The 23,684-nt window shown below is 53.9% G+C and overlaps 3 protein-coding genes across 3 annotated transcripts; 1 reads left to right on the forward strand and 2 right to left on the reverse strand.

Moving 5' to 3' along the window:
- Positions 1–1,974, reverse strand: B0T26DRAFT_709375 (uncharacterized protein). Its single transcript, XM_060441924.1, has 4 exons — positions 1,300–1,974; positions 731–1,241; positions 355–678; positions 1–277 (listed from the first exon to the last, which is right to left on the reverse strand). The coding sequence occupies exons 1-4, from the start codon at positions 1,590–1,592 to the stop codon at positions 56–58; spliced, it is 1,350 nt and encodes a 449-aa protein (XP_060296065.1). The 5' UTR covers positions 1,593–1,974; the 3' UTR covers positions 1–55.
- Positions 1,975–2,082: 108 nt separating this feature from the next.
- Positions 2,083–3,108, forward strand: B0T26DRAFT_709378 (uncharacterized protein). Its single transcript, XM_060441925.1, has 3 exons — positions 2,083–2,625; positions 2,686–2,736; positions 2,793–3,108. The coding sequence occupies exons 1-3, from the start codon at positions 2,371–2,373 to the stop codon at positions 2,826–2,828; spliced, it is 342 nt and encodes a 113-aa protein (XP_060296066.1). The 5' UTR covers positions 2,083–2,370; the 3' UTR covers positions 2,829–3,108.
- Positions 3,109–8,445: 5,337 nt separating this feature from the next.
- On the reverse strand, positions 8,446–19,145 carry B0T26DRAFT_775322 (uncharacterized protein). Its single transcript, XM_060446592.1, has 9 exons — positions 18,878–19,145; positions 17,473–18,229; positions 17,258–17,352; positions 16,278–17,173; positions 13,984–15,872; positions 13,606–13,902; positions 10,352–13,571; positions 9,438–10,186; positions 8,446–9,413 (listed from the first exon to the last, which is right to left on the reverse strand). The coding sequence occupies exons 1-9, from the start codon at positions 18,993–18,995 to the stop codon at positions 8,798–8,800; spliced, it is 8,637 nt and encodes a 2,878-aa protein (XP_060296067.1). The 5' UTR covers positions 18,996–19,145; the 3' UTR covers positions 8,446–8,797.
- Positions 19,146–23,684: the final 4,539 nt, after the last annotated feature.

Below are 23,684 nucleotides of genomic sequence, written 5' to 3' on the forward strand. Positions count from 1 at the left end.
GCTGAAGACAGACTGCGGCGGCCTTGCGTCAGCGTGCGGTTCTTCAGACTGTAGGTTAAATGCGATACAGAGGCAGAGGCGGGCGGCTGGAGGCGAGACCTACTGTTACAAATGAGCATGGGAGGTATATGAGGGTGAGAATCGTCACTATCCGCATCGTGACCGTCTCGGCTCTGGTGACTTCGGCAATGTGCTTCATCTCCTCGGTCATCTCGGTCATCCTCGTACTCTCAAGGCTTCCCCGGACAGCTGCGTCAGCTGTGAATTGCAAGTGGACCTAGTCCCGTGAGCGTTGTTAGCGGGGCGTGGTGGTAGCATTGCACTAACGAAGGAGTAGATGGGTGGGGAACTGACAGCGTGGAGCTTATTGGAAATACTTTCTTTGACCATCTTGGCTCGAGAGAGGTTGTGCTCGAGGTCGGCCCTGATACGAGCTAGCTGCCCCTTGAAGTCCGCAACGAGCTGGGCGGTGGTTGTTGAACCGTCCATGGGTTCGACCGTCTCAAAGGAGGCTACAGCCTCGTAGTAAAGTTGTAGGCTTTCAAGAACTTGCAGATTTGCCCGGATTGCAAGCACTGCATCATGGCACTTCTCCTCCAAGTCCCCTATACGACACATTGTACTGGACGCACTGATAAGCGTTCTTGATGCATAGTGAATGCCGTTGACAGATACAAGCTATGATACAGTGAGTAATAGTGCCAAAAAGGTGGCGGGGATCTTGACATACCATCATGTTGAACTCGTCTTCGAGTAACCTAACGTGGAGGCCCCAGAATTCTTGTCGACATCCAATGGAAAACAGATGGTCGTGCATTGCTAGAAGAAAGGATTTTGCGAGACTTGTTTCAGCCATGTTACCAGTGTCCGAACCGGCGTTGCAGAGCTGGAATTGCAGAGTCTCTGGGGCTCCCGCGAGGATCCAGACGGTTCTCTGTCGGTTGGTGTTGATCTGGCAGTAGACTGCCATTTGGCGAATGGACCATGGTTCCTGAGCCTTTCCAGAGCAGCTGTCGACGTAGCGTAAGTTGTAGGAAAGCTCGAGCGTGCCCTCCGACAGGCCGCGATGGGGACTGGTGACAAATGACGGGAATCTGTGGGAGAAGCCGCTGGCTGAAGCGCTTCCAAAGACCAGGACGACGTCGAGAAACGCGGGGATGACCTGGAAGCGGCTCAAAACCAAGCGTGACATGTCTGGGGTGATCTGAAGCGGCCCTCGTCCGGAGCGGGTGCCAATGGAGCTGAGAAGCGGTCAATTTACTGGGCCGCAACTAGCAATTAAAGGCAGCGAAATCTTACAGCACCAAAGGGTGGTAATCTCCTTCCACCCGGGCCGGCGAATCTCTCAACCAAGTTTCGAGCTCAGCTAAGCTCTTGAGGTTGGAATTTGCCGCCTTGCTGTCAGAAAGAGCCAACCCGGGATCCCGAATATCAAGTTGACTGTCGGACTCGCGGCGAACAAAGAGACCCTTGGAGTTCAATAGCTGCTGGTACCGGGTCACGATCTCCTGCGGGGGGCTCTGGCTGACGAGGTTGGAAGGATAGTCCTGCCAACGGACGAGCGCATCCTGCAAACCCTGCTGTGTGATCATATTCTCCCTGGATGAGCTCCTAGCCACGGAGCTCAATCGGCAACTACGGAGCTAGCAAAGGGGATAGGGATAGCGATGGCGATAGCGATGGCGACGGCGGCGGTAGTAACAGGAGCCCGGACATTCGGGGGCAACGGGAAATGAAGAAAAAACGACGCTCCCAGGGAGGAATCTTGGATTCTGGAACCGTCGAGTGCGTGCCCGGGGGGTGGGGGCGGCAGGCCAAGCCGGGCGCAAGTCCCTACCGCCCATGGCTTGCAGGTTGCGTGATTTAGGAAGGGAAAAAGCCCAGGCAGTTCGCGTTGTTCAAGGCGCAGTCAGGCCGGGCGTCTTGAGCATCTGCCAATCAGGGCCACTAGCGTGGCCCTGTCGGCGACCTGCAACAGCGCCGCACGCCGCACAGGGCACACACAGGACGGGCGAGTGTGGCATTAAATCTGCCTTGTCCAACACGGCCGCTGGGGGTTCTGCCTTGTCCCGTCACCCGTCACTCGCCTGATTTTCTAGCGATTCACACGTTTTATCGTTTCTCTCTACAATTGCCAGCATCACCGCTCACATCCTCCGCCGAAGCACGACTCCAGCAAAATCAATCATTCAAATTTCACCCAAGCTATTACCGCCAACTTCCGCGATCCAAGTTGACCCACAAGAAACGGACCCGAGCGAAATCGGCACGTCTTTGCAAGGGCGACAGTCACCGCTCCGATAGAAGACTCGGCATCTCACAGATCACACCCCAACAGAGCTGTCTGAGAATTGACTCCCATGAAAAGACATGCAATGGGGCCGCCTCTTTACCTGGTTAAGGTCTGGCGATGCTGCGAATGCGGAAAGTCTTCATTCGACTACCACGAAGATTACCACGAAGGCTACCACGACGACTGCCACGAAGGCTACCACGAAGACTGCAACAAGGCCCAATGCAACAGCTGTGCCCCAGGCAATACCCTCACTTGACTTGGCGTGGGAGCCGGTGCGGGACTACCTGAGCGCCCTGTTTCCGCATGCAGCAGAAACGCTGGAGAACGAGGTCTGGCAGCGATTGCTTTCAACTCTCTGGCCCTGAATCTTTGCTAACCCCCGAGAGCAGTCCCACACAGAATCTTACCATGTCGTGTTTCTCCCGAGAGAGCTGACCAAGGTCGGTCTGGTTTCCATGTTCAAACGACAAGACTTGTACGCTTACACTCAAGGCAGGACGAAGTAGCAGAGATACTTGAGTTGAGGGGTTAGCGGAATTGAAGTGATCGAACTGTCTTTTTCGTTCTGATCTGATACAAAGTTTTCCCTATTTTTATGTAACAAGACATCTTATTTCATTCTGTTGCACTTGATCGAAGCTTACAGCCCTTTGAATTGTCTATCGAGGCTAGAAGATGTGCTGGAGGCCAAACTTGGCTAGCCTGGACCAGGTACTGGTCCATGCGCTACCAGCCTACCTATCCCCTTACCATAAAACTTTCGCCTTCGGGCAGATAACTGAGATTCCTCAAGCAATCCACCACGTTTTCCAGTAAACTGTGCACCTCACATAGAAGAAAGGTTCAAAGGACGGAGCCGTAGGCTTCCTTATATAGACCCTGTAGCCCTGTGCCCCCTACCGCCGTCTCCGACGCTTACTGTTTTGTTGGTTCATCCGACACACATCTTCAAAGGTCAAACGTAAGATGACGGAATAAGCTGACTGTGGCTTGAAGAGTGGCTCAAAGTGGCTCAAATCTGGGCGACAGACGCATTTCGAAGGGAAAGGCCCAGACATGGTGATGCAGCCCAGCTCTGATGGTAAGTCTAGGTCCCATGACTTGGATAGACCTGAGATTTTAAACGGGCTTTTCCCTCACCACGACATATCAAAGCGCATACTCAACACTAAACGTGCATCGTGACATCGAAGCAGCGTTGCCAACAACTCAAATAACTCAAATATGAAGCTATATTTGAGTTGGGTTGAGGCCCTATTTGAGTTGAGTTGGCTTTATTTGACCTTAGTTGACGGAACTTGCCGCACCACCAAAAGAAACGAAAATCTGGCCAGATTTGGCCCCGAATTGACTCCCTGGACCAGAAAAGAGCGCTGAATCCAGCCAACGCCCTCAAAACAAGCCCCAGCTCTTCAGACACATGAGGATATTGATGGTATCGTCACCCAAGGAATGCCGTTGCGTGCCAATGACAAGCATGGCTTGGCTGAAGGCCCTCTCACGCTCAGATGACATGGCTGGTATCGACAACAGATCCAAAGCCATCCTTGACAATCGAGGTTAGCGTTCCTTGTGAGCCAACACAGGAAGGCCGGCATATTCGGCTTGGTAAAGGTCACGGCAGGCAGCGAATGCTTTCCTGGCCCTGTCAGGGCTTAAGTATTTATCCATCTACCTCTTCTTGTGCCCAGGGTGCAAGAGCATAGCGACCCAGTAAGCAGGGCTTTCTTCCATTAACCCAAAGTATTCTTGAAGCTTCTGAATGGCCAGCTAGAGACTGGTTCGTACGAAGGAAACGTGATCGTCGTCAGGATCAGGGGAGGAGGGCAGGGCAGGCAGGTCGTCGGCCAACTCAAAGACTGGAAGGATAACCTGGCCAGTCGGCAGGTGCCGCGGCAGGTCGATGACGGAGTCGGCTAGCCGGCTAGGAAGCCGCCGTTTGCGCCGAGGTCGCTGCGGCAGAGAAGAAAGGCTTGGCATCGTCGTCGGCATCGTCGTCGTCAAGGGCGATTGATTGAGCCTGTTGGCTAGCGACTATGATCTCTGGCAGGGCGTAGACAGGCCTACCCGTGAACTCTGTTGGCGCCTCGGAATTTGGGTGTAGAATTCGCTGCTAGTGAGCAAGGTAGTTAGCCACTCAGTTGTAGCGATAACTTCAGGAAAACTCGCTGATCTGCCTTCAAACCACTTCGTGATCCTTCTAAAGCGCTCAAGAATAGTCAAAACAAGCGTGAGTTGATGCCAGTCAGAGGGTTATAACAGATCAGCGGTAGGGAGGCGTTTTTTGGCGTCTTTTTCGCCCTGGTTGCGATGGCACCAAAAATCGACCTGAGCGCGCAATCGCACTGCGCGCTAGATCATATAAAATACCGAGTTCCAACGCGTCGAATTATCGCCACAAAGCTGTAAGCCCTCGATATTCCTATCAAAAACAATGGAGCCGAATGCGCGAGCCTCTTCTTCACTCAACTAGCCGCGCGCGATTTGAAGAAAGGTCTCGCGGCGTTGTGGCGACCTACGAATGAAGTGTACCACGTTATGCAGCTTACCAGCTAGCCCTTGCTTCCGCCAACCTGCTAGTAAGGCCAATTTGCAGGGCGCCAAGTGTGAATTTAACTGCCAAAGAGTTCGAATCCACGTTATCGCACTGGAAATAACCAAGCGAATCCCCGATACCGTATTCCTTTGCTACCTTTGTAAGGTAAAGAGCCTGATTCTTGCCACTATGTGAGCCGTGAATGTGCGGTATCGCCAACAATCGTGTTGGAGGGCGCCGTTACGATTAGCGTAGTACACAAAGATCGCTATATAGGAAACAGTCGATGGTGAGGTCCAAATATCGAAGGAAAGGTGCTTCTTATATGACAATGCTGATAACCTGTGGCGCAGGACTTCCTCTAGGCATCAAACCGATCGCCAAAATACGTCCGAACCGTCGTGTGTGAGTTAGGAAGCGCCTCAGCTGCCCTGTCAGGGTTCAAGTTAGTATAGAAATCGCGAAATTCTTATTGTTGAACGATATTGAATGGCGGGTTTAAGCGAAGGATTATCGCCAATAGACTCTCGTAGGGTGAGCTTATAAAGTAGTAATACTGCCCTCTGTTGTTGTTGGACCAACTATAGTAGCCGCTGCCTCTTATTTCCTCGCTCAATACCACCCTCTTCAGCCTTCAACCTTTCACAATGCTGATTTTTTAAGTACATAGTCGTTAACGAAGTCGCTGCTGCTTTGAAGGTCTTATTACAATAATGGCACGCCCACTAGTATGGGCTCTCTTCCACTGCGTTGTTAACGACCTTGGCCAGCCAGTCACCATGCCTGCTAATCTACGACGACCTTGCTATTCTTTTTCCCACCCAAACTCTGGTATAAAGGAACCATCTGGTTTTTTATCGTGGGCCAGTCCTTCACTTCCTCATAGGCCAAGTCTGCTAGGTCGATCGCTGCCAAGCGAGGGTACTGCTGGGCATTTCGGGAAGTACGGTCTTGAACGTCAAGCGGTCGTTTTTCTGCGTGCGGGCTATTCAAAGAGAGGGCCACAGCATTAACAGTCGAGGCTCGCATATTGAAAGCGAGGAAGCAGCGAATTCGTAGTAGGAAGGCAAGAAAAGAAACTTATTGACTTGGCGAGAGTTATAGCTTTGCAACGCAGGTTGATGGCACTACAGAAAACCAGGTCAGTCCAGTCGAATTCTTCCCTGGGCCAGGAAGCCCCAGATCTTACCAGGTCCCCAGATCTTACCAGGTCCCCAGATCTTACCAGGTCCCCAGATCTTACCAGGTTGGCCATGGCCAAATGTTGCCCTGACTGAGCCCAGGAATGCAGGGAAAACCGGGCCCAAAAAGGGCCCAAGCGATGGAAATATTTGAGCCAAGCCCAACTCAAATAACCAGTCAATTTGAATTGAGTTGGGTTCAAAAATGGCTTATTTGAGTTGGCTATTTGAGTTAATTTGAATATTTGAGTTGACTTTAGTTGAGTTGTTGGCAGCGCTGCATCGAAGAGGTAGAAGTTCTGTCTTCCACTGAACCCAGCAAAACATCAGAAGGACGAGCCGCGCAGAGAAAACAGTGGCTATCATGGCGCATTATCTGGACAGCCGGGCTTACTTAGGGTGATAACCTAGTTCAAGGGGGGTGTGGCGGTCAAGGGTATTGGTAATTAGGCCTCAGAGAATGAATAGGGTCACGTGACGAGCACGTGACTGGCGTTGATACCCGCTCAAGGGCATGAAGCACGCTGTAGGGATAAGAAGGTCCACCTAATTAGGGCTCAGGGGCGCACAGGCTCTCGGGCTGTACGTACAAGGAGAGAAACTGGTCCATAGAGACTCGGTTGCGAGCTACAGATTAGTGCTGCTGGGTAATACCACCTAACCTTTGTTTTCTCTACTCCTCTCGACTTCCTCGCCTCGAAGCCCCTCGCAGGGGATAACAACACACGGGGTGGAAAACAGCGAATAACATCCATATGCTAGGAAAACGAATGGGGGGAGCGCGCCCTCTGATGACCAGGGGGGTAAGCCGCCTGCCCTATATACCTACCTTATTGAAGAAGAGGTAGTCTATTCGAACAGTAAGATCCGTCTTCCCGGACAGTAGTGTACAAAAAGTGACATGCGCGCCAAGGCGCTAAGCCACTAGCCCAGCCAAAATCAGATCTTTACAGCCTTCATTGAACGCTTCTTCAAATGGCCTGCCCGGCACCCTGCGCCCGGACCCTGCGCCCAGCCAATTTTTACCTGCAATTGAGGCTATCGCCAAATCTGGCACCTGCGCCTAGCACCCTGCGTTCGGGCCACATACACCAATTTTTACCTGCAATTGAAGGTATCCGCCAAATCCACCAAAACCTTCCACATTCAACCACAACATCGTCAGTTGAGCTACAACAACAACACCACGATTTTATCGCCGCGTAGGTACGTACGCCGCTTCATTTTCAATCCACAAGACCAACGAGCGATAGAAATGGCCGCGCGTACGCCTTCACCCGACGAAAATGACGATGCAACTCCGTCACCGCGCCCGCACTATAGCCCGCACCCGAGCCCCTCTCAATGCCTCCGCCGGGCCACAAGCTTCTCAACCACAAATACGGCTCCCTCGATGACCTATAGACGATTTAAATAACTGGGCGGCTTCTGCGCTCTTCGCCATTAAGTAGCTTCGTACAGCGAACGTTAGGGGTATTACGTACTCAGGCTTCATCTGGCGCGTAGGCTTTAACGCCCATAACGCGCAAGGCGCGAGGGGGCATTATAAAGGCGTCTATACGCGGTGGAATACCGTCGTACTATGAGGGCTTTGGCTATAGCATTTGAAGCCCAACAGAGCAACGATATTGACGATATATAGATAGGGCAGCTTTTTATTATATTTTTGGGCATATTATACACGTAATAATAATAAGGGCAGCCTTGTATCTTATTATGCAAATGAACGATTTGAGCGAATTCTACGGTTCTGAGAGAAAATCACCGGATTTAGAAGTATGTTGACGTTGGTGACGGCGACGTGGTTGTGGTGTAATTGTGGTGCGACTGCGTACGTGGCTAATTGATCTGAAGTTGCGCTGGCTCCGTCTCAGGAATTAGTGACTTTTTGTGCGAAAAGTGGATTTTGTATGGGCAGGCCCTAGCGCTCATTTCACTTTTTGTACACTACTGTCCGGGAAGACGGATTGTACTGTTCGAATAGACTGCCTCTTGAAGAAACCTAGCTCTAGAACAAGGAGAAAAGAAATTATCTAGAATAGTGTTCAAATATGTGGAATCCTTTTGTTTTCTCTGTAACACCCCTTTTCTCTCGTCTGGGCCACAGTAATGTAATTAGCTCGTCCCGTTGACCATGAAAGTTATCCTCCTAAACTGAACCGCCTCTTATACATCCTTCAACAATAACCGTTTACTTCACCGAAAGCATAATATTAAGATCAGAGCGTAGAAATTAGCAAACGGTTATCAGCTCTTCTCAAGTTTGATGAACCAAACCAGAACTAAAACTAGGTAGGTAAAAAGACCAATCATAGCTCAAGCGCTGCATAAAAGCACCCAACTCCGTTCAGGCCTGAGCTACAATATGTAGTGTAATAAATTCTTGAGCTATGCAATACAATGCAATGCAATGCAATGCAATACTCGCAAAACTATGTTCTATAAAAACTCCAACGCAGAGAAAGAATCTCGATCCATCGTCTCAATCTCTTCCTCACAGGCTCACTCAAAGATCTATTGTAGTCCCTCAATCGAGATCCATCATCTCACTATCATCGTCGGCGTGCTCCTCTTGAGCTGCCTGGTCCGTCATGGACGTGTCCGCCACATCATTATCATCGTCGTCATGGTAGTTCCGATCCGTCATGGACGTGTCCCCAGCATCATCATCCTCGCTGGAATCTTGATCGTTGTCAGAACCCAGATAGAACATGCTAGTATCCTCATCGTCATCGTCTCCGCCTCCGCGAGTCTGAGCAGGCGGCACCTCGAAATCCTCGCGCGCTAACACCTCGCCGGCCAGAATGCGGCCCATGTGCGAGCGTTCGAGGCCAGATACGGCAAAGTTGCGGCGGATCCTGTACAGCTCGGCCAAGAACGGAACTGGGCTGGTTGTGAACAGGCAGTCGGGCCCGCCAATAAAGCCGTCTGGAGCGGCAGGGGATGCTGCTGTCTGGCTGCTGTTGTGCGAGAGCCCGAGCACGTGCAGAGCGCGACGCACTGGTCGTAGTTGCGAAGGTATCGGTGGCCCGCAAAGAGGTTGAGCTGCGTGAGCAGGTGCGCTGGGATGTCGGGCACGTCATCGGCGGCGGATAGCGGAAACGTGCAGGCGCGCATGTCGACCGCGGACCGGAAGACTGGGCTGGCCCGCGCGAGCAGCGCGTGCAGTGTCACGGGCGGGAGGATTGGTGTGTCTTCGCCGGACGAGCTCGGGCTTTGCATCGCGGCGTCCCTCTGCATCTCGGCAAGCTTGTTGAGGATCATCGGCTTGACTCTCTGGGCTTCGAACGGGCTGATGATGACGATGGCCGGATCCTCGTGCCTGAAGAGCACCCACTGCACATCGCGCAGGTAGCTGTAGGCCACGAAGTCCTTGCTCCCCTTTGCCTTGACGGTCTTGCTCGCCGTTTCATCGACTATCTACATAAAATCTCCCGTAGCCCAGAACCCCGGGACATGAGGGAACTTGCGAAGGCCGCCTGGAAACAAGGCGTTGGCGCCTGTGTTGCGGAGCGCACTAAACGGACGCCGGTACGCGCTGCCATGGACAAATTCGCCAGTTTTGACGAATTTAATCAAGTCCGTGGCGAGTGCAGGTATGGCAGCCTTGGGGGGCGGAGCGTTGTGCCCCTCGCGCTCCTCCTCGGCCTCGTTCTCCATCTGCGTCTCTTGCTCTTGCTCCTGTTCTTGTTCCTGACTCAGTGCCGACGCGGCGGCGGCGCTGCGGGTCGAAAGGGCGAGGCTGGCCAGTTTGGCCTTGATCAGCGATAGCTGCTCCTCGTCGCTGTCGGAGACGTCGTCGACGATCAGGGAGTCGGTGCTTGCAGTTGCATCAGGCCGGTAGCGCCGTTTCAAGGACATGGCCTCGGGCTCGACGTAGTCCTCGGCATCGTCCAGATCGAAATCCCACTCTGCCAGTTCAACCGAACGCCAGATTGCCTCCTGGCGGAGATGGCGCACGCCCTGCGTCGCCCACAGGGGCACGCTGCGGACCGTCTCGTCCCAGGCTCCGGAAATGGCCGAGCCGAGAACGTCTGAGACGCTCAGGGGTTGTCCCTGCTTCATGTGGCGGACGGTGCAGATGCGCTTCTGCATCTCGGGCGACACGATAAAGCAGACCGACTGGCCCTGGCCGAGCTTGCGCATGCACATGCACGCTTGCACCAGCGTGTCCTTGGTCACGCCCGGCCCGAGGGTGACGGCTGCGCGGTAGTTGGCGGGTAGCTTGAGGTCCGTCCCGCGCGTGTGCGCCTGGTCGAGGAACACAAGACACCTATCCGTATTCGAAGCAAACGGCGACGTGAGGAATGGGGCTACGTTGCCGTTTCGAGTGAGCACCGACATCTCGCCCCGCCAGTTGAAGAAGATGACCGCGTCCGTGTCGCTATCTGAAACGGACCAGAGTAGCCTTTTAGCCATTTGGAAGTTGCTGCACTCGACGATCTGGGCCCCGACGTCGAGGATGACGCGTATTTGGGGGTCTGAGTCGGTGACGGCATTGAGGAGCATGTCCTCAGTCAGTGGCGAGAGCTGCGCTGCTCCTATCAAGTCTCCGCCCAGCTCGAGGACCGTGTTTTCATCACGCAAAAGGGTGCTGAGCACATTGGGGTTGGTCTGTGGCTGCAGATCGAGGGCTGTCACCGACAGCGGAAGCACGCCGTTGGAGTCGTTCGTCCCACTGAAGCCCGTGAGCGGGTACCTCTTTGGCCTGGCCAGATCCCATCCTGATGCCGATAGCTTGTACTTGAACTCCTTCATCTCTTTGGGGAACACCACCTTGGCCAAATAAAAGTCGATGAGAGGTCGGGCGTAGCGCAGATTCGGGAACACGATATCCACGCACTGGGATACATCCTTCATGTTTATTGACGAGAAGGATTCAAAAGTCCTGGGGAGGTTAGGTGATGCCTTCACCCATCGAGAATACTCATCGTCAGGATTCTCCGACTTCTCCAGCAACTCGAGGCAGGTAGCCAGGCTATTGTTGCTCAGCCCATCGTAGTGGTAGCTCAAGCAGGTAAGTATGACGACCACGTCGGGGTGGCTGAACTCGGACCGCGGCGACGGCATGTCTTTGGCGCGGTAAGGCACGGCGAGCAGAGTCGGCGGGTTACGGTCCGGAGCGAGACCGTAGTCGACGCGGTACCGCTTCTCGCCGAGAGCGAACAGCAGGATGCCTTTGGCGAACAGGCCGCGTAGGAGGAAGAGCGTGTTTTTTATCCCAGCGTTGGCAAAGAAATCCAGGTTGCCGCTGTCCTCGACTATTGCGACGTCGCTGGCGCGAACATCGTCAAGAAGGATGTAGCTCAGAACGGCCGCTCGCATCTCCGCGGTCTGGTGGTGGATCGGAAACCCCTTGAGGCCGACTCGGCATACTCGTTCAGCAACTGCCTTGAAGAGCCGCTGCGCTGCAGAGCCGCTCAAGATGCGGATAAGAGGCACACTTCCGGCGCCATAATCCTTAAGAAGAAGACCCTCGGCCACGTCTGGTGCCGACTCAGTGGCCTCCATCAGCTCGCGAGTTACCATCTCGGCGATGGCGAGCAGGTCTTGAACAAGGAGCCAGCGATTAGGGCTCATTTCAACAGGCTGGGGGTTGCCTATGGTGTAAATCAGCTCGAACCTGACGTTAAAGTTTTCGTCGCTCTCGTCGACCATATCGCGAGAGCAATCTTCGAAATCCCTCCACAGCTTGATCACCGAGTTGGCTTCTCTTCCCACCTTTCTTTCCTGGCCGTTGCTAGCCCACGTCCTGTCGATGCCCATGAGCTTGAACGATAGTAAGTGCTCGGGCTGCATGAAGAACAGGCCGCCACCCTCTTTGCAGGCTTTCATCAGGTCCCGGATATGCCTGCGGCTGCTCGCGCCGAGACTGGTCGATCTCGAAAAAGGCATGTGGAACACGCGCCGGTTCATGAGACCGCCCAAACGACTGATCATCATGTGCTGCATCTGGCTGGCTTGGGGCTTGGCCACCACAAGGCGTACGATCTTGTCCTTTTTCTTGGCCGCCAGGGCGGCCGCCACAATGGGCACGATGACAGACGACTTGCCCTCGCCCATGTTGAGCTGCATCACGGCATTCTTGTTGCCTGGCGGAGACCGCATCGCTGCAGCAATCTTATTCTGCACCGGCCGGATCGTGATGTTCTGCTCGATCTCCAACAGGAGGCCCTCGGGGTATTCCAGCAGGTCCCAGTCTTCATTGCCGTGGTCACCTCTGTCCGCCATCTCCCGCCCAAACTCGCCCCAGCGCTGGGGGAGGTTGGCCGCGCAGCTGGCCAAACGCTCAGCACGCTGGAGATATACAAGGCCGAGTGCGAGATTGACGAGACAAGAACGCCACTCCTTTGGGACCGATTGCCACAATCCGTGTCTTAGCTGCTGTATTAAAAATCGAGCGCTTATCCGCGGATAGCAGCCCGCTCGGGCACCCAACTGGAAGGCGATCGATATGCCCTCTGTGAGGGCCAGGCGTATCTCCTCGTATATCGCGTGGTAGTATCCACGCGCATCTTCCAAGTGCCGGTGAACAACCGGGAGAATGTCTGGGTCATCCATATCCGCGGTTACCATATACCGCGGAGTCCCGGACTTTGCCTCCCGTATGCTATCACGAAGCTCGTTAATGTAGCTCAGCTGGTGATCCTGCAAATTGCCAGGACTGGCCGAGAGCTTATCGACAAGTGCCGAAAGTTGGTCGTGGTTGAGCCCGCTCTCTGTCACGTCGACGTGTGCACATAACTGCGGGAAGGATTCTGGCTGTGGTCGTGTCTGGTTCTCTGGTGCCCGGTTCTTCCTGAACAGTCTTTCAACAGATATATAGCCCGGCTTTAAAGACGGCACGGAGGCAATCGCGTTGCAGACGGGAGGCATGAACTGCGTCTGAGTTGCAATGACAGGAATCCCTTGCAGAAATTTCGTCATGTCAACGACGTAGGTGTAGAAGAGCTTCGCTGCCCGCCTGTCCTGGACTACCGCCTGTGCCTCGCGCATAATGGCAGGCAATTCAAGATACTTGTCGTACGACTGCGAGATGCTGCTGTGGGGCGGAATATTCAGCGTCCCTGTCGAACTCGAAGCCTGTGTGATCAGGTCCTCGAGAAGCCGGGTGCTGGGCATAGCCGCCTCTTGCTTCCACTTATTCCGTAGTCTAGTGCCGTATTGCTTATCTGACTCTCTCGTGAGCCTCGCGGGGCGAAACGACGAAGGGGGCGGCTTTTGTTTATTTCCGATTACCTCTTTGAGCACCGTCCGCAGGTCCCGGGTGCGGGAATCCAAGTCCTTCACCGGCTCGTTTGGAGGGGTGTGATTCGACAGGAGCCCAGAGCTGCCTATCGCCATCAAGATCTGGACCAATTCCTCGTCCCACTCCTTGGCGTAGAGCAGGGTGGCTAAGAAGAAGATCTTGCGGTAGATGTTGGGCTCCGATGCCAGCGCCCGGTGCCACTCGCTCCAGTGCCCCGGAAGGCGCGTGTCTGCCGGCTTCAAGTTGCGGAGGTCGAAAGTCAGGTCCGCATTGGGACCATTAAAAACATGTTCGCCGTTGGCAGATGCGCTGTTGTAGATCGACCGGATGCGTGGGCATGAACATGAGCTCCTCGTCGGGAGACGAAATGCATCTCGCCAGCTTCTGAACCAAAATTCGCTTGCTATAAGAGCCGACGGCGGGTGTCTCTCTGTCTCGGAGGGGGCGATACTCTTTGTTGGCTACGGCACCCCTGGTATGGGCATCGGCACCAAACTCGGCCACGCGGAATATGGCGTTGCGGATCCGCGCGCGCTCCTGCAAGTCCGACGGCACGGTAGACTTGTGATCCTCGGTTATGCTAGCCTCGCGCTTGAGCCCATACAGGACACAGTAAAAGGCCGTGGTGCCTTTGGTCGTGCTGCCGTTGCCGTCGTCGTCCTCAGCGTGGTGCGGTGGCGTGAATATCTTCTCGAGCGTCTCATATTTGCTGCAAATGGACTTGGCCAGTATTCTGAAGTCGTCGTGCTGCGACAGAGATGGGAAGTTGTCATTCCACGTCGTCGATTCCATAACTTTCAAGTAGCCTGGGTAGTATACGCGCCTCGGAGACAGCCTGCCGATGGAGCCCAGCAATTTGCCCGATTCGATGTCGAGACTTGGGTACGACACTATGGCGGCCCCTTTTAGAATACGGAGGGCTTCCTCGGTCCCGGTTCGCTGTGTCAAAGGGTCAGGGAGACAGTGTGAGGTGGAAGCGTGCAGCAGGCAGAGATACAGCTTGCTCTGGAGCGACCCGCTGTCGATTAGGCAGCCCAGCTTGTCGCCGACCACATACGCATCGTGACAGACGAACGCCTGCGTCGAGCTACGGCCGATAGAAACCTGGACAGCGTTATCCCGTTTGACATATTCGGGCAAGACGTCTCCTCGAGGGATGAGCATCTGTCTGGGACCTCCGCCGGCGTCTGGCTTCAGAACTAGCTTGTTCTGCAGCCCGATTAAGGTGCCAACCTCATGGTCCTCATCGACTCTCATGCCCGTGTAGTTCCTTGACCTGAGGAACCCCTGTCTTTCCTGGACGCAAAACGAAAGACTCATCCGGGGCAGATCGACGGTCAGAGTGCGAGTATTTGTGTCGAATATGCAACTGATATCCAGCTCGTTTTCGATGGAACCCAAAATATGGAGAGCGATGTGTTTTGCTGTTGGCTTCCGTGGGTCCATGACGAGGCAAGACCCCTTCGCCAACCTGTACTGGCCAGACTGCATAGACATACGCCAGTTGTCGGCAGAGGTACTCCACTTGTCGTCGATGTGTCGGAACTCGATCTCTTTAGTGGTCAAGTTGAGCCAATGCGCGTACCCGTCGACAAAGGCGTTGGGCAGATAATCTCTGAAGTAGCCTCCTGTAATGTACTCCCAGACTTGGGCTTCGCCGCCAGACCCAGGCTCGGACTGCTCCGCCGCACGCGCTACTAGAGTGTTGCCAAGCATGGAAAAGTGGACGACGCAGCCGCTGACGTTGTGGGATGTTGAGAACTGCATGCCAGGCAGCGACGAAGGCCCAACTTCGACATTCAGCTGCCCAAAGAGCCTGTTATAGGTACTTGTACTTCTCCAATCCCGAGGTAGCGCTTGGATATAGCATCCGTCCACCATCAGATCGCCCACGAGGACGTTCAACGAGACAGCCAATCTACCGTTGTCGCAAACGAGGATGTGGGCTTGGCTATGGTTGTTGGCCTGCTTCCAACCTGCTGAGGGGGGTGAGTGGTCTGCCCAGATCTCCTTGATGGCGATGTCGAGGCCCCCATTCTTCGCGTCGACGACCTCGTCTACGATGATCGTGCGTGCGTCGAACAGGGCCTTGCGCCAGCGGTGCACCAGCTGCAGGGCAAGGAGATCATCCACCTTAGCGGGGAGGTGGTTATGAGCCAGCATCGAGCACTCGGCGAGCAGGGCGAGGTTGTCTGGGTCCTTCAGCACAGAACGCAGGTGCTCGGCCCCGATGTTGAATGTGGCGGCACAGATCAATGCTGCCACGAGCAGCCACGAAGCGGCTTCCTCTCGCCCCTGACTGTCGCCTCGGTTTTGCTTGTCCAAGAGCAGCCGGGCCCAGCCGATTGATACCCTCCGCACCCGACCGAGAAACTCGAGAAGCCCGGCCGAGACTACGTGGGAGGGAGACAAAGACAGAAGTCTTGTGGCCAAGCATGCGAGGATGGAAACGGCGACGTCGTTCTGCCAGCTCTCCTGGACGCGGTCGATGGCGACATTCATGGCCTCGAGAATGCGGCGTATGAATGCGACATGCTGTGTGTCGCCATGCGCCTGCCTGAAGATTGGGTCGCAATCAATGCCGTTCCTGGGTCCCACTTCGAGGCACGCCTGCAAAATGAGCGCGAAGGTTTCGTGCTTGTTCATCCCAACCGACGGGACAGCCATCTGGCACAGCACGTTAGCCCACTGCAGGCCGACCTCGGACCGGACAGTCGCAAACGCCCTGAACTCCTCGACGGTCATGCCGTATGGGCGATCTCCCTGCTCCGTGATGGCTTCGTTGGCGTTGTAGCCAGCGCTGCGTACCCAGGAAGCCAGAGAATACCGGTCGTCTTCAACCTCGTCGTCGTTGCTCCTAAGCCGCACCACAAGATCTGCGTACGAGCATTCACGGGGAACACCGACGTTGCCGGGATCATTGTGATTCTTGGGAAAGTAGGCCGACGTGCGGAGGCCGCCATAACCCTGACCCGGGACTTCTTCGTAATACTCGTATCTTGCCCCATGCGCAACACACACGTTCTCGGGGGTTGCCTCGGGTATGTGGATTTTCTCGTAGTGTGACGCCTCCACAAACTTGACGTCCGAGGCTATACATATGCTGTTTCTAGCCTTGGTCCTGGTAGACCAGTTGCTCAAGCCACTATGGTTTTTTGCAGCCCAAGTTTTTTGAAGCGCCTTGTTGCGGATATAGAGGTCCTTGTCTTGGCTCTTTCGAAATACCTTCGTTACCAAGTTCCAGGTTATATCTCGCCATAGCCGGACAGTGTTCGGGACCGCAATCTCTACGACTGTTGCCTTGGCTTCGTTCTCGTCTTCCGGTAAGGGCCACTCGAACACGGATATACGGAGATTCTTCAGGCGGTCCTCGGTGATGCATCGTTGGCACTTCTTTGGATCGTGTTCTCCCGAGCAATTTGTTGAACACGTAGCGGACTGCACGTACTGGACAAGACGATCGTACCGGATCTTCTGTACCTCAAGCTCCGACTTCTTATTTCTCAACCCCTGATCTGCTCGTTTCTCGATAATATTATGCACGGTCTCATACGACGGGTCGCTATTGAAGAGTCGAACAGCGAACGAGTGCTTATGGCCAAAGTGGCGGAATGCTGACATATTCGGATAGGCGGCGTTCTGCTTGCGCGTGGCGAGATAGTCCTCGGCCTCTCTGAGCCGGCGCATTGCATCCTTTGTCTCGAGCAACAAGGATTTGAAGGCCTCTGGCGGAATCATTGGGTCGTAATCCAGCAGCAAAGGCACCGAGCTACCAGCCAGCTTGTCCACTGCCATCCATATCTCCAAGGCGACGAGATACATCACAGACAGAGCCTCTAGGATGTCGGCATATGTGCCGCGTGCCCTTCGAAGATATCCCAGAAGCATGTCACCGAGTTCTCTAATCCGCACTTCGCTCGTTTGGTGCTGCGACCAGCGGGGTAGACCTGAATTTGAAGCCACCCATTCCTCAAAGGCACAAAGTTCGGCACGACAAATGGCAGCATTAGTGGGTGGCGGGTTGGATAGTTTTGGGGGGCTCTCGGAGGTCGGATCCCAGAAATCGAGTCTGCTCATGTCTCCTCGTCCTCTGGGTTCGCGTTCGGAGATGGGCCGCTGATCGATCCAGCGGAGGTGGTTGCGAAGAGGGTAGATGTTCAGCGCCGAATCCCGGTCAAACGAGAGCCTGGCGAGCCCTTCCAAGGGCAACATCGTTCTAAATGCGCCTTGCACGTCTTCCCATCTCGCGGCCAAAACAGACTGTGCTTCCAACGCAACAGCCCCGGCGTACCGGATCCAGCCCGTCTCTTCGGCCGGGTCTAGCTTGGTGATGCGGCGGACCAGCTTCGCCTTCATGCACTTGATCAAGTCGCTGGACGTCGCTGGCTGGGACTCTTGAATGGCGGCGTCGAGGATGTGGGCGTGGTGATACGCCATCAGCGGCTTGTACCAGGACGGCTGGCTGGTCCCGGCGGCCGACCTGTCGAGCACCAGACGCAGGGCCACGCGGAGGAGAAGCCACAGCGGCGACCTGTGGAAGGGCAGGAAGGCGTTCTTCCAGCACACTTGTTCCCGGCTGCGCTTTGTGAACCGCTGGGGCTGGACCTCTGTGCCCAGCCCAGCGAGCACGTCCATGGCCAGGCCGGTGGCGAGGATTGGCGACATGGTGTCCCTCTCCTCGGGGCGTTCCCCTCCGGCCTTGGTCGACTTGGGGCGGGCGGCGGCGGCGACGGTCGTCGTCAGCTCGAGGACGACGTGGGCGAACTGGTCGAGGAAGTCGGGGCCCTGGGCTGTGGCGATGGGCACCAGGGCGGCGCGGTCTGGAAACTCCCGGAGGAGCGAACCCGTTGCCGACGTGGCGGCCTGGTTTGGAGCCAGGAGCTCCCACGCTTCGAACAGGACACCGTCCTGCCCCTTGGTGAGGAGCAAGCCGGCGTTCTGCTCCCGGAGGTGGAACAGGGCGGAACCTAGCAATGACCGATTGTGGTTAGAAATGAAAATAAATGAAGGCTTTACAAGCTAGAAGGCATGGATCCCTGCTGGCTGGTTCAAAATGCCACTGGTGCTACACTTTGACCCATAGTGGAAGGATGGGTCGACGAGGGTTAATTATGTGTGATTTGAAGGGACTAGGGAGAGAATGGGCCAAGAGACTAGGAGATCAATGCATGAATGAATCATGAGTCGTGTAAGGACGGAGTTGAAATCAAGTTGGAAAAAGAGTAGAGCAGACAGCATGAAGTGTAGAACCATTCCAAGACGGAATATGCTCGTAGAGAAGCCGGCACGAGCTGGAGTTGGCGACTTTAACCATGCGCGAGAGCTCACAGTGGCAAAGGCACAGGAAGATCGCGAATCCTTAAGACAGCAAGAGCTCAAGCAGGCTCAAGAGGTCAAGCAGGCTCAAGACTTTCAAATACTTCCCCAACGAGGCTGTACTCCCAATGAGGCTGTACTCCCGCTGGTTGTCAAGAGCTGAAGCAAATTGTCAAGATCCCAAGCACTATGGCAAGGTCTCAAGCAGCCCGTCGGGAGCCCAAGCAGTCTGGCACAAGCAGGGAATGGGGGGTCGTGGAGGGAGGGGGAGGGGACAAAGCAAAAGTGACGATACTCACCACCGTCGTTCAGGCCGGCGATTGTGCCTCGCAGCACAGCCTTCTGGCCGCCGACGGCCCCCACGCCACCAGGGACCATCTCTAAAAACCGGTCGAGGAGTTCGGCCACCCGATCCATCGACGGAGAGGAGTCGGGCTCGATCTAGGCGAACTGCGCGACCGAGGAGCGCAGTTTCTGCACCAGACCAAACCCGAGCTCCCCTCCGCCTTCATCGTCCTTCTGCGGGAGGCGAGGGGGGAGGAATACATGATTGATCATATATTCTAGTGCCATCTTGGTGGTTTTTTCGTGTCGGCGTGGTCGGAAAAGGCGAAAAAGAAGAAACCAAACAACAAGAGAAAACTGGGGAGAGAAAAAAGTCGCGGCCCAGCTCGGACGAAAATTTAAAGTTAAGCAGCTTCGATCAGAGCACCCATCCAAAAATCCGACCCTGCTAAATCGACTGTATCCTTCGCTAGATCCCCCAGCATGACAGCCGCAGGGAAATTTTGCAGCGCGCAACGCCGTCAGGCCAGGGCAAGGGCCAAAATACCGGCATTGAAGATGATGAAAAATTATTCTTCAAGATTATTCGAAAAAATTGAAAACTTCCTAATTAAAAAGTCTGCCGTATTCAACGCCAAACCGGTTAAAAATGCACACTTTGTCGAATATGTTATGTTCAAATTATTTAGACCGACTAAAAATAGTGTAAAATCTATGCCTAGAAGTGACCAAATTGCCTTCCAAACTAGCCGTGGTGCCTGAAGACTCGGGAGAACGGTGTGCAGGCTGTTTATCGTGTAATGAACATTCTGTTGAACCCCGTACAGCTTATATGCCTATCTGGCCCGTGATCAAAGTTGACAGTAGCTTGAAGGGTCTTGAATTGTCTGTCTAGATCCAATCTAATAATACAGGAAAGAAGGCCTTTTATGCTTCCAAGAAAAGGACAAAGGAAACCTGGTTCAACAGTCTGTTCAGTCGTACTACGTAAGGGACTCAGCCGTAGCAAGGGAGAGAAAAAAGAGGGCATTCGGAAGTCCGGGAGCCCGAAAAAAAAGGGATCAGGGCTGAAAGTAACGAATGAAGGGATATGCAGGGATGTGACTTGACAATGTGGCTCAAAAGTGGCTCGAAAGTGGGCGACAGCCTATTATTGATGTATTGGAAAGGGTGGTAGTAATTGTGAGCGTATCGCGGGCCTAAACTGCGGTGCCTGCAGAGGCCAGGCATACAAAGTGCCGAATTATGATGCCGCCTGCCTGCCATATTGTGATGCCGCCTATATGCCGTATTGTGATGCCGCCTGCGTGCCATATTGTGATGCCGCCTATTCCGTATGCCCCCTACGTGCCGTGAAATGAGGGTATTACGACCTACGTGGCGGCCTGCAGAGGCGCCGCCTGCGAATTCGTTACTATATCTACGCGTCGTAATTCGAGCCGCGTCTTTTTCCAGTACCATCAGTCGTACTTAGGCGATATTAAGTACTATTGTAAGTGCCTTCTCGTTCGGCGTAAGGGGGTTGCTGGGTTAGTGTAATAAAGACTGAACAGAGGGCAAGCTCCTATCGCACGGGTGATACAGTCAAATTGGATTGCTATTCAAAGTGTATGGTCAAGTTGGATTTCTACTTAAAGTGTATAAATATAGTGAATATATATTACTCACTTGAAGAACCAAGTGAGCTCTAGCTAAGACCGTGGCCACGGTCGTCGTGTATATCTATATAAGTGGACCAATAAAAGCGCGGCTTTTATTGCCCAGCGCGAAGCCCTTGCCCGGTGCCGGGCACGCCGGGCATTGTCCCTGCTCGGTGCCAAGCTTCCTCCATGTACCGAGCAACTCCCCATTGGTTGCCCGCCTACGAGCTTCCTTACAGGCCCAGAGCGCCCCGCTCCTGCAGCCTGCCCAGTACGAAGGATAAACCTCCACACTTACCCTGGAGGGTAAAAGGGGAATGTTCTACATATCTAGATAGATACCTAGCAGCGAAAACGCGCTACGGTGTTCATAGAGTGCTATCAGAGATATATAAACAAAGACTTTCTTCGGATCATGTTCTCCCGAGCAATTTGTTAAACACGTAGCGGACTGCGTGTACTGGACAAGGCGATCGTACTGGATCTTCTGCATCTCAAGCTCCAACTTCTTAATTTTACCGGCAGCTTTTAATTATCTTCATTCTAGTATGTGCGTGGTGATGGGAGTGTGAGGCTAGGAATGGCGTGGTTGAAATACTTGTGGGATTTAACCTGTCTGCTAATAAGCCAGGGATCTACAGTGATGGGATTAGATACGCTACACGCATAAGGTCTATTCATTAGTTTGACCTAGACCTACACTTGGCACTTGGCATGATGAGTACCAACTCTCTTACTTTAGTAATGGATCTAAACGTAAAAGCTGCTTTGAGAGAAAAAGAACTATGATTGAGCTTCCCTCTATAACGATACCCGGAAAAGCGCGTATAATTTGGAGAAGCAACCCGCCAGCCAAAGCAAGTACCCCCAAAAAGAAACTGGGCCTCCCCGAGGCCCCTGTGTTTCCGCCTGCCTTTGCCATTCAAGCATGGCCGAGCGAATACAGGATGGACTACATCGAAGTTTTACCTACAGCCACAAAGGAGACGCTCCACCAGGCACTGCCCCCTAGACCTCGTCCCATAATTAAGAAGCCTGTAAAAAGAATCCCATTCCTTTGTGCCACCGAATCTAGCGTATCAGGACAAAGAAGACGAGAGCAGTGCGGAACGAAGGTCCACCGGCCCTCCTGCCAGTTCTTCCCACCTGCTTCCATTCTTTCTTGGGCGCAAAAGCTTTTACCTCTATGGCCGGACAAAACGTCGCCCAATGAAGGAACACTCCCATCATCTATCATCTGCCCCGCACTCCATGTCAAGCTCTGCCCGCACACCACCTAGAGATACAGCAAATATGAGGGGTAGACACAGCACGTAAGATACGCATGTTGTGAAGGTAGGCCTAAACGAGAGTAAAGGCTGCAAGTAAGGAATGACTAAATTCGTAAGTAACTAAGCTAAAGAAAGGAAAAGGAAAAGAAGAAGCCTGCGGTTCCTGTAGGCTGGGTTTTGTGGGGGGAGAGGGGCAATTGGGCTAGTCCCAATTAGGAATGGTGGTTCTGCGGGGTGGAGCCTGCAGCCAGGGCATGGTTGCGGCACCACGGACCATAGTTCGGCCGTGCCGTAACATATGTATTGTAATTACTCAAGGGTACAGCTACATCACCAGGAAGCAGTGGATGTGGCAAGTCCTCCATTCACATTGTGGATTTTTTTTTTTTTTTTGCTTGACACTCTTGCGCGCAGTGCCGGAGGCGGCAGAAACAATGCCCAAACTTACTCAGGCTGCAGCTTTGTGCCCCCCATGTGTCCGTGGTTCTGCCTGTTGCAGTGATGGGGGCTGACGTCATCCCCGAAAAACTGGTTGGGCCCTTTCTGCCTCAATTGTTTACACTGGGCTCATTGTCCCAAATTCAAGCCACTTCATTTGTGTACACATGTACACACAAGTTGCTCATGTAATGGCGAGACTTTGCGAGTGTGAATGAGCAGTAAAAAGAGAACTTGGGCACTGTTCTAATTTAAGGCTAGCTTTGAACCGGGCACACTAGGGTTTTGCGTCGATTAAGAGTCTCAACCTAGTGATTTAATTTATATTTTGTCTTTTCCAAGTAATTTGACCTCGTCTTGTAAGACGAGTTTTAACTATGAGACAAATAGGACAATTGACACCTCTCCTTATCATGGACTTGTAGTATAGGAGCATAGGAAAACGTGTCAACTACTAGAACAAGGTTTGGGTTGGATGGACTAAGGTTAACAGCCAACTAAAGCTTGACTATAGGAACACTCCAAGGCTATACTCTGCTGTTTAGGAACACATGGACAGCCACCAACGCCATTCGTTGTACACAGACATGACACATCCACGATTGAGCTGAGGGGGGTCGGGATGGATTCGCGACTTGTCATGGCTGTTGCCGGCACTAACGGTGAACAAATATTGGCCAGAGCAAGCCGCATCACAGAGCACCACTCCAAAGACGGACCCCTCCGCGCTAATGCAGGAGACTTTCTGGGGACCAATTGCTGGGACGCAGCAAGTCCCGACGCCCTTGTCAAGCCCTCTGAGCCTGGTCAACCAGACATGGCTTGGGTCTGTGCTGCTTACGTCTCTCGACCTTGTTGGGCTCTGCGCCGAGGAACGGTGGCCGCTAGCGATCTGAGCTCCCTCATTACATTAAGACTGGAGACCAGTGGGTTTCTGGCGAGCCTCCGCCCTGCAGCAGCCAACGGTGACTGAGTAGGCTGTTCCCGTTGAACGACATCAACCACCTGCTTTTTTTGGCCGCCGCCGTGCTTGCTGTCGCTGCAAGCCAAGACTACCATCAATATTCTCTCCAGGAAATGGGTCGCTGCTACCTTGGGCTAGGCCGCCAGTTCAAAGATATTCCATCCCGCGCTTGCGCCTCACGTCTGCATCACCACCGTGACGACATTGGGCATAGGACCACGCTGCGTAGCCTCCATTGTAGGATAAGCACACATCTAGCGAGCTTCTCGTGTTCCCTGAATGCAATCAAGCCGCGTTTCCCCTTTTTGGCTACGCTGCACGAAGCCAGGGGCCGCCCTCGCTCGCCGTAGACAGCCTACAAGAGAGAAATACAGACGCCACGTGTATCGCCGTCGAGAAGTCCGTCCAATGCGGACGCACTCCGTACCTTTGCAACCGGCCGTGTGCGGCCCGCGAAGATCGTGTGATGCATCTGCCGCCGTCCAAATAAAGCTACACCAAGCTTTTG

The sequence above is a fragment of the Lasiosphaeria miniovina genome, assembly GCF_030549165.1.
Source record: "Lasiosphaeria miniovina strain SMH2392-1A chromosome Unknown B0T26scaffold_4, whole genome shotgun sequence".
Lineage (NCBI taxonomy): Eukaryota > Fungi > Ascomycota > Sordariomycetes > Sordariales > Lasiosphaeriaceae > Lasiosphaeria > Lasiosphaeria miniovina.

What these genes read in the sequence shown, in the direction of transcription:
- B0T26DRAFT_709378 (XM_060441925.1), top strand. Translation starts at nt 2,371, where the DNA reads ATGCAATGGGGCCGCCTCTTTACCTGGTTAAGGTCTGGCGATGCTGCG. An exon ending in CAGAAACGCTGGAGAACGAG is followed by an intron (nt 2,626 to 2,685) that starts GTCTGGCAGCGA and finishes CCCCGAGAGCAG; the next exon opens with TCCCACACAGAATCTTACCA. An exon ending in TCCCGAGAGAGCTGACCAAG is followed by an intron (nt 2,737 to 2,792) that starts GTCGGTCTGGTT and finishes CACTCAAGGCAG; the next exon opens with GACGAAGTAGCAGAGATACT.
- B0T26DRAFT_775322 (XM_060446592.1), bottom strand. Translation starts at nt 18,995, where the DNA reads ATGGATCGGGTGGCCGAACTCCTCGACCGGTTTTTAGAGATGGTCCCT. An exon ending in CAAGGCGCATTTAGAACGAT is followed by an intron (nt 17,353 to 17,472) that starts GTTGCCCTTGGA and finishes ACGCGAACCCAG; the next exon opens with AGGACGAGGAGACATGAGCA. An exon ending in ACTGGCGGGGCGAGATGTCG is followed by an intron (nt 10,187 to 10,351) that starts GTGCTCACTCGA and finishes GGCGTGACCAAG; the next exon opens with GACACGCTGGTGCAAGCGTG.
- B0T26DRAFT_709375 (XM_060441924.1), bottom strand. Translation starts at nt 1,592, where the DNA reads ATGATCACACAGCAGGGTTTGCAGGATGCGCTCGTCCGTTGGCAGGAC. An exon ending in GATTACCACCCTTTGGTGCT is followed by an intron (nt 1,242 to 1,299) that starts GTAAGATTTCGC and finishes ACCGCTTCTCAG; the next exon opens with CTCCATTGGCACCCGCTCCG. An exon ending in TTTCCAATAAGCTCCACGCT is followed by an intron (nt 278 to 354) that starts GTCAGTTCCCCA and finishes TCACGGGACTAG; the next exon opens with GTCCACTTGCAATTCACAGC.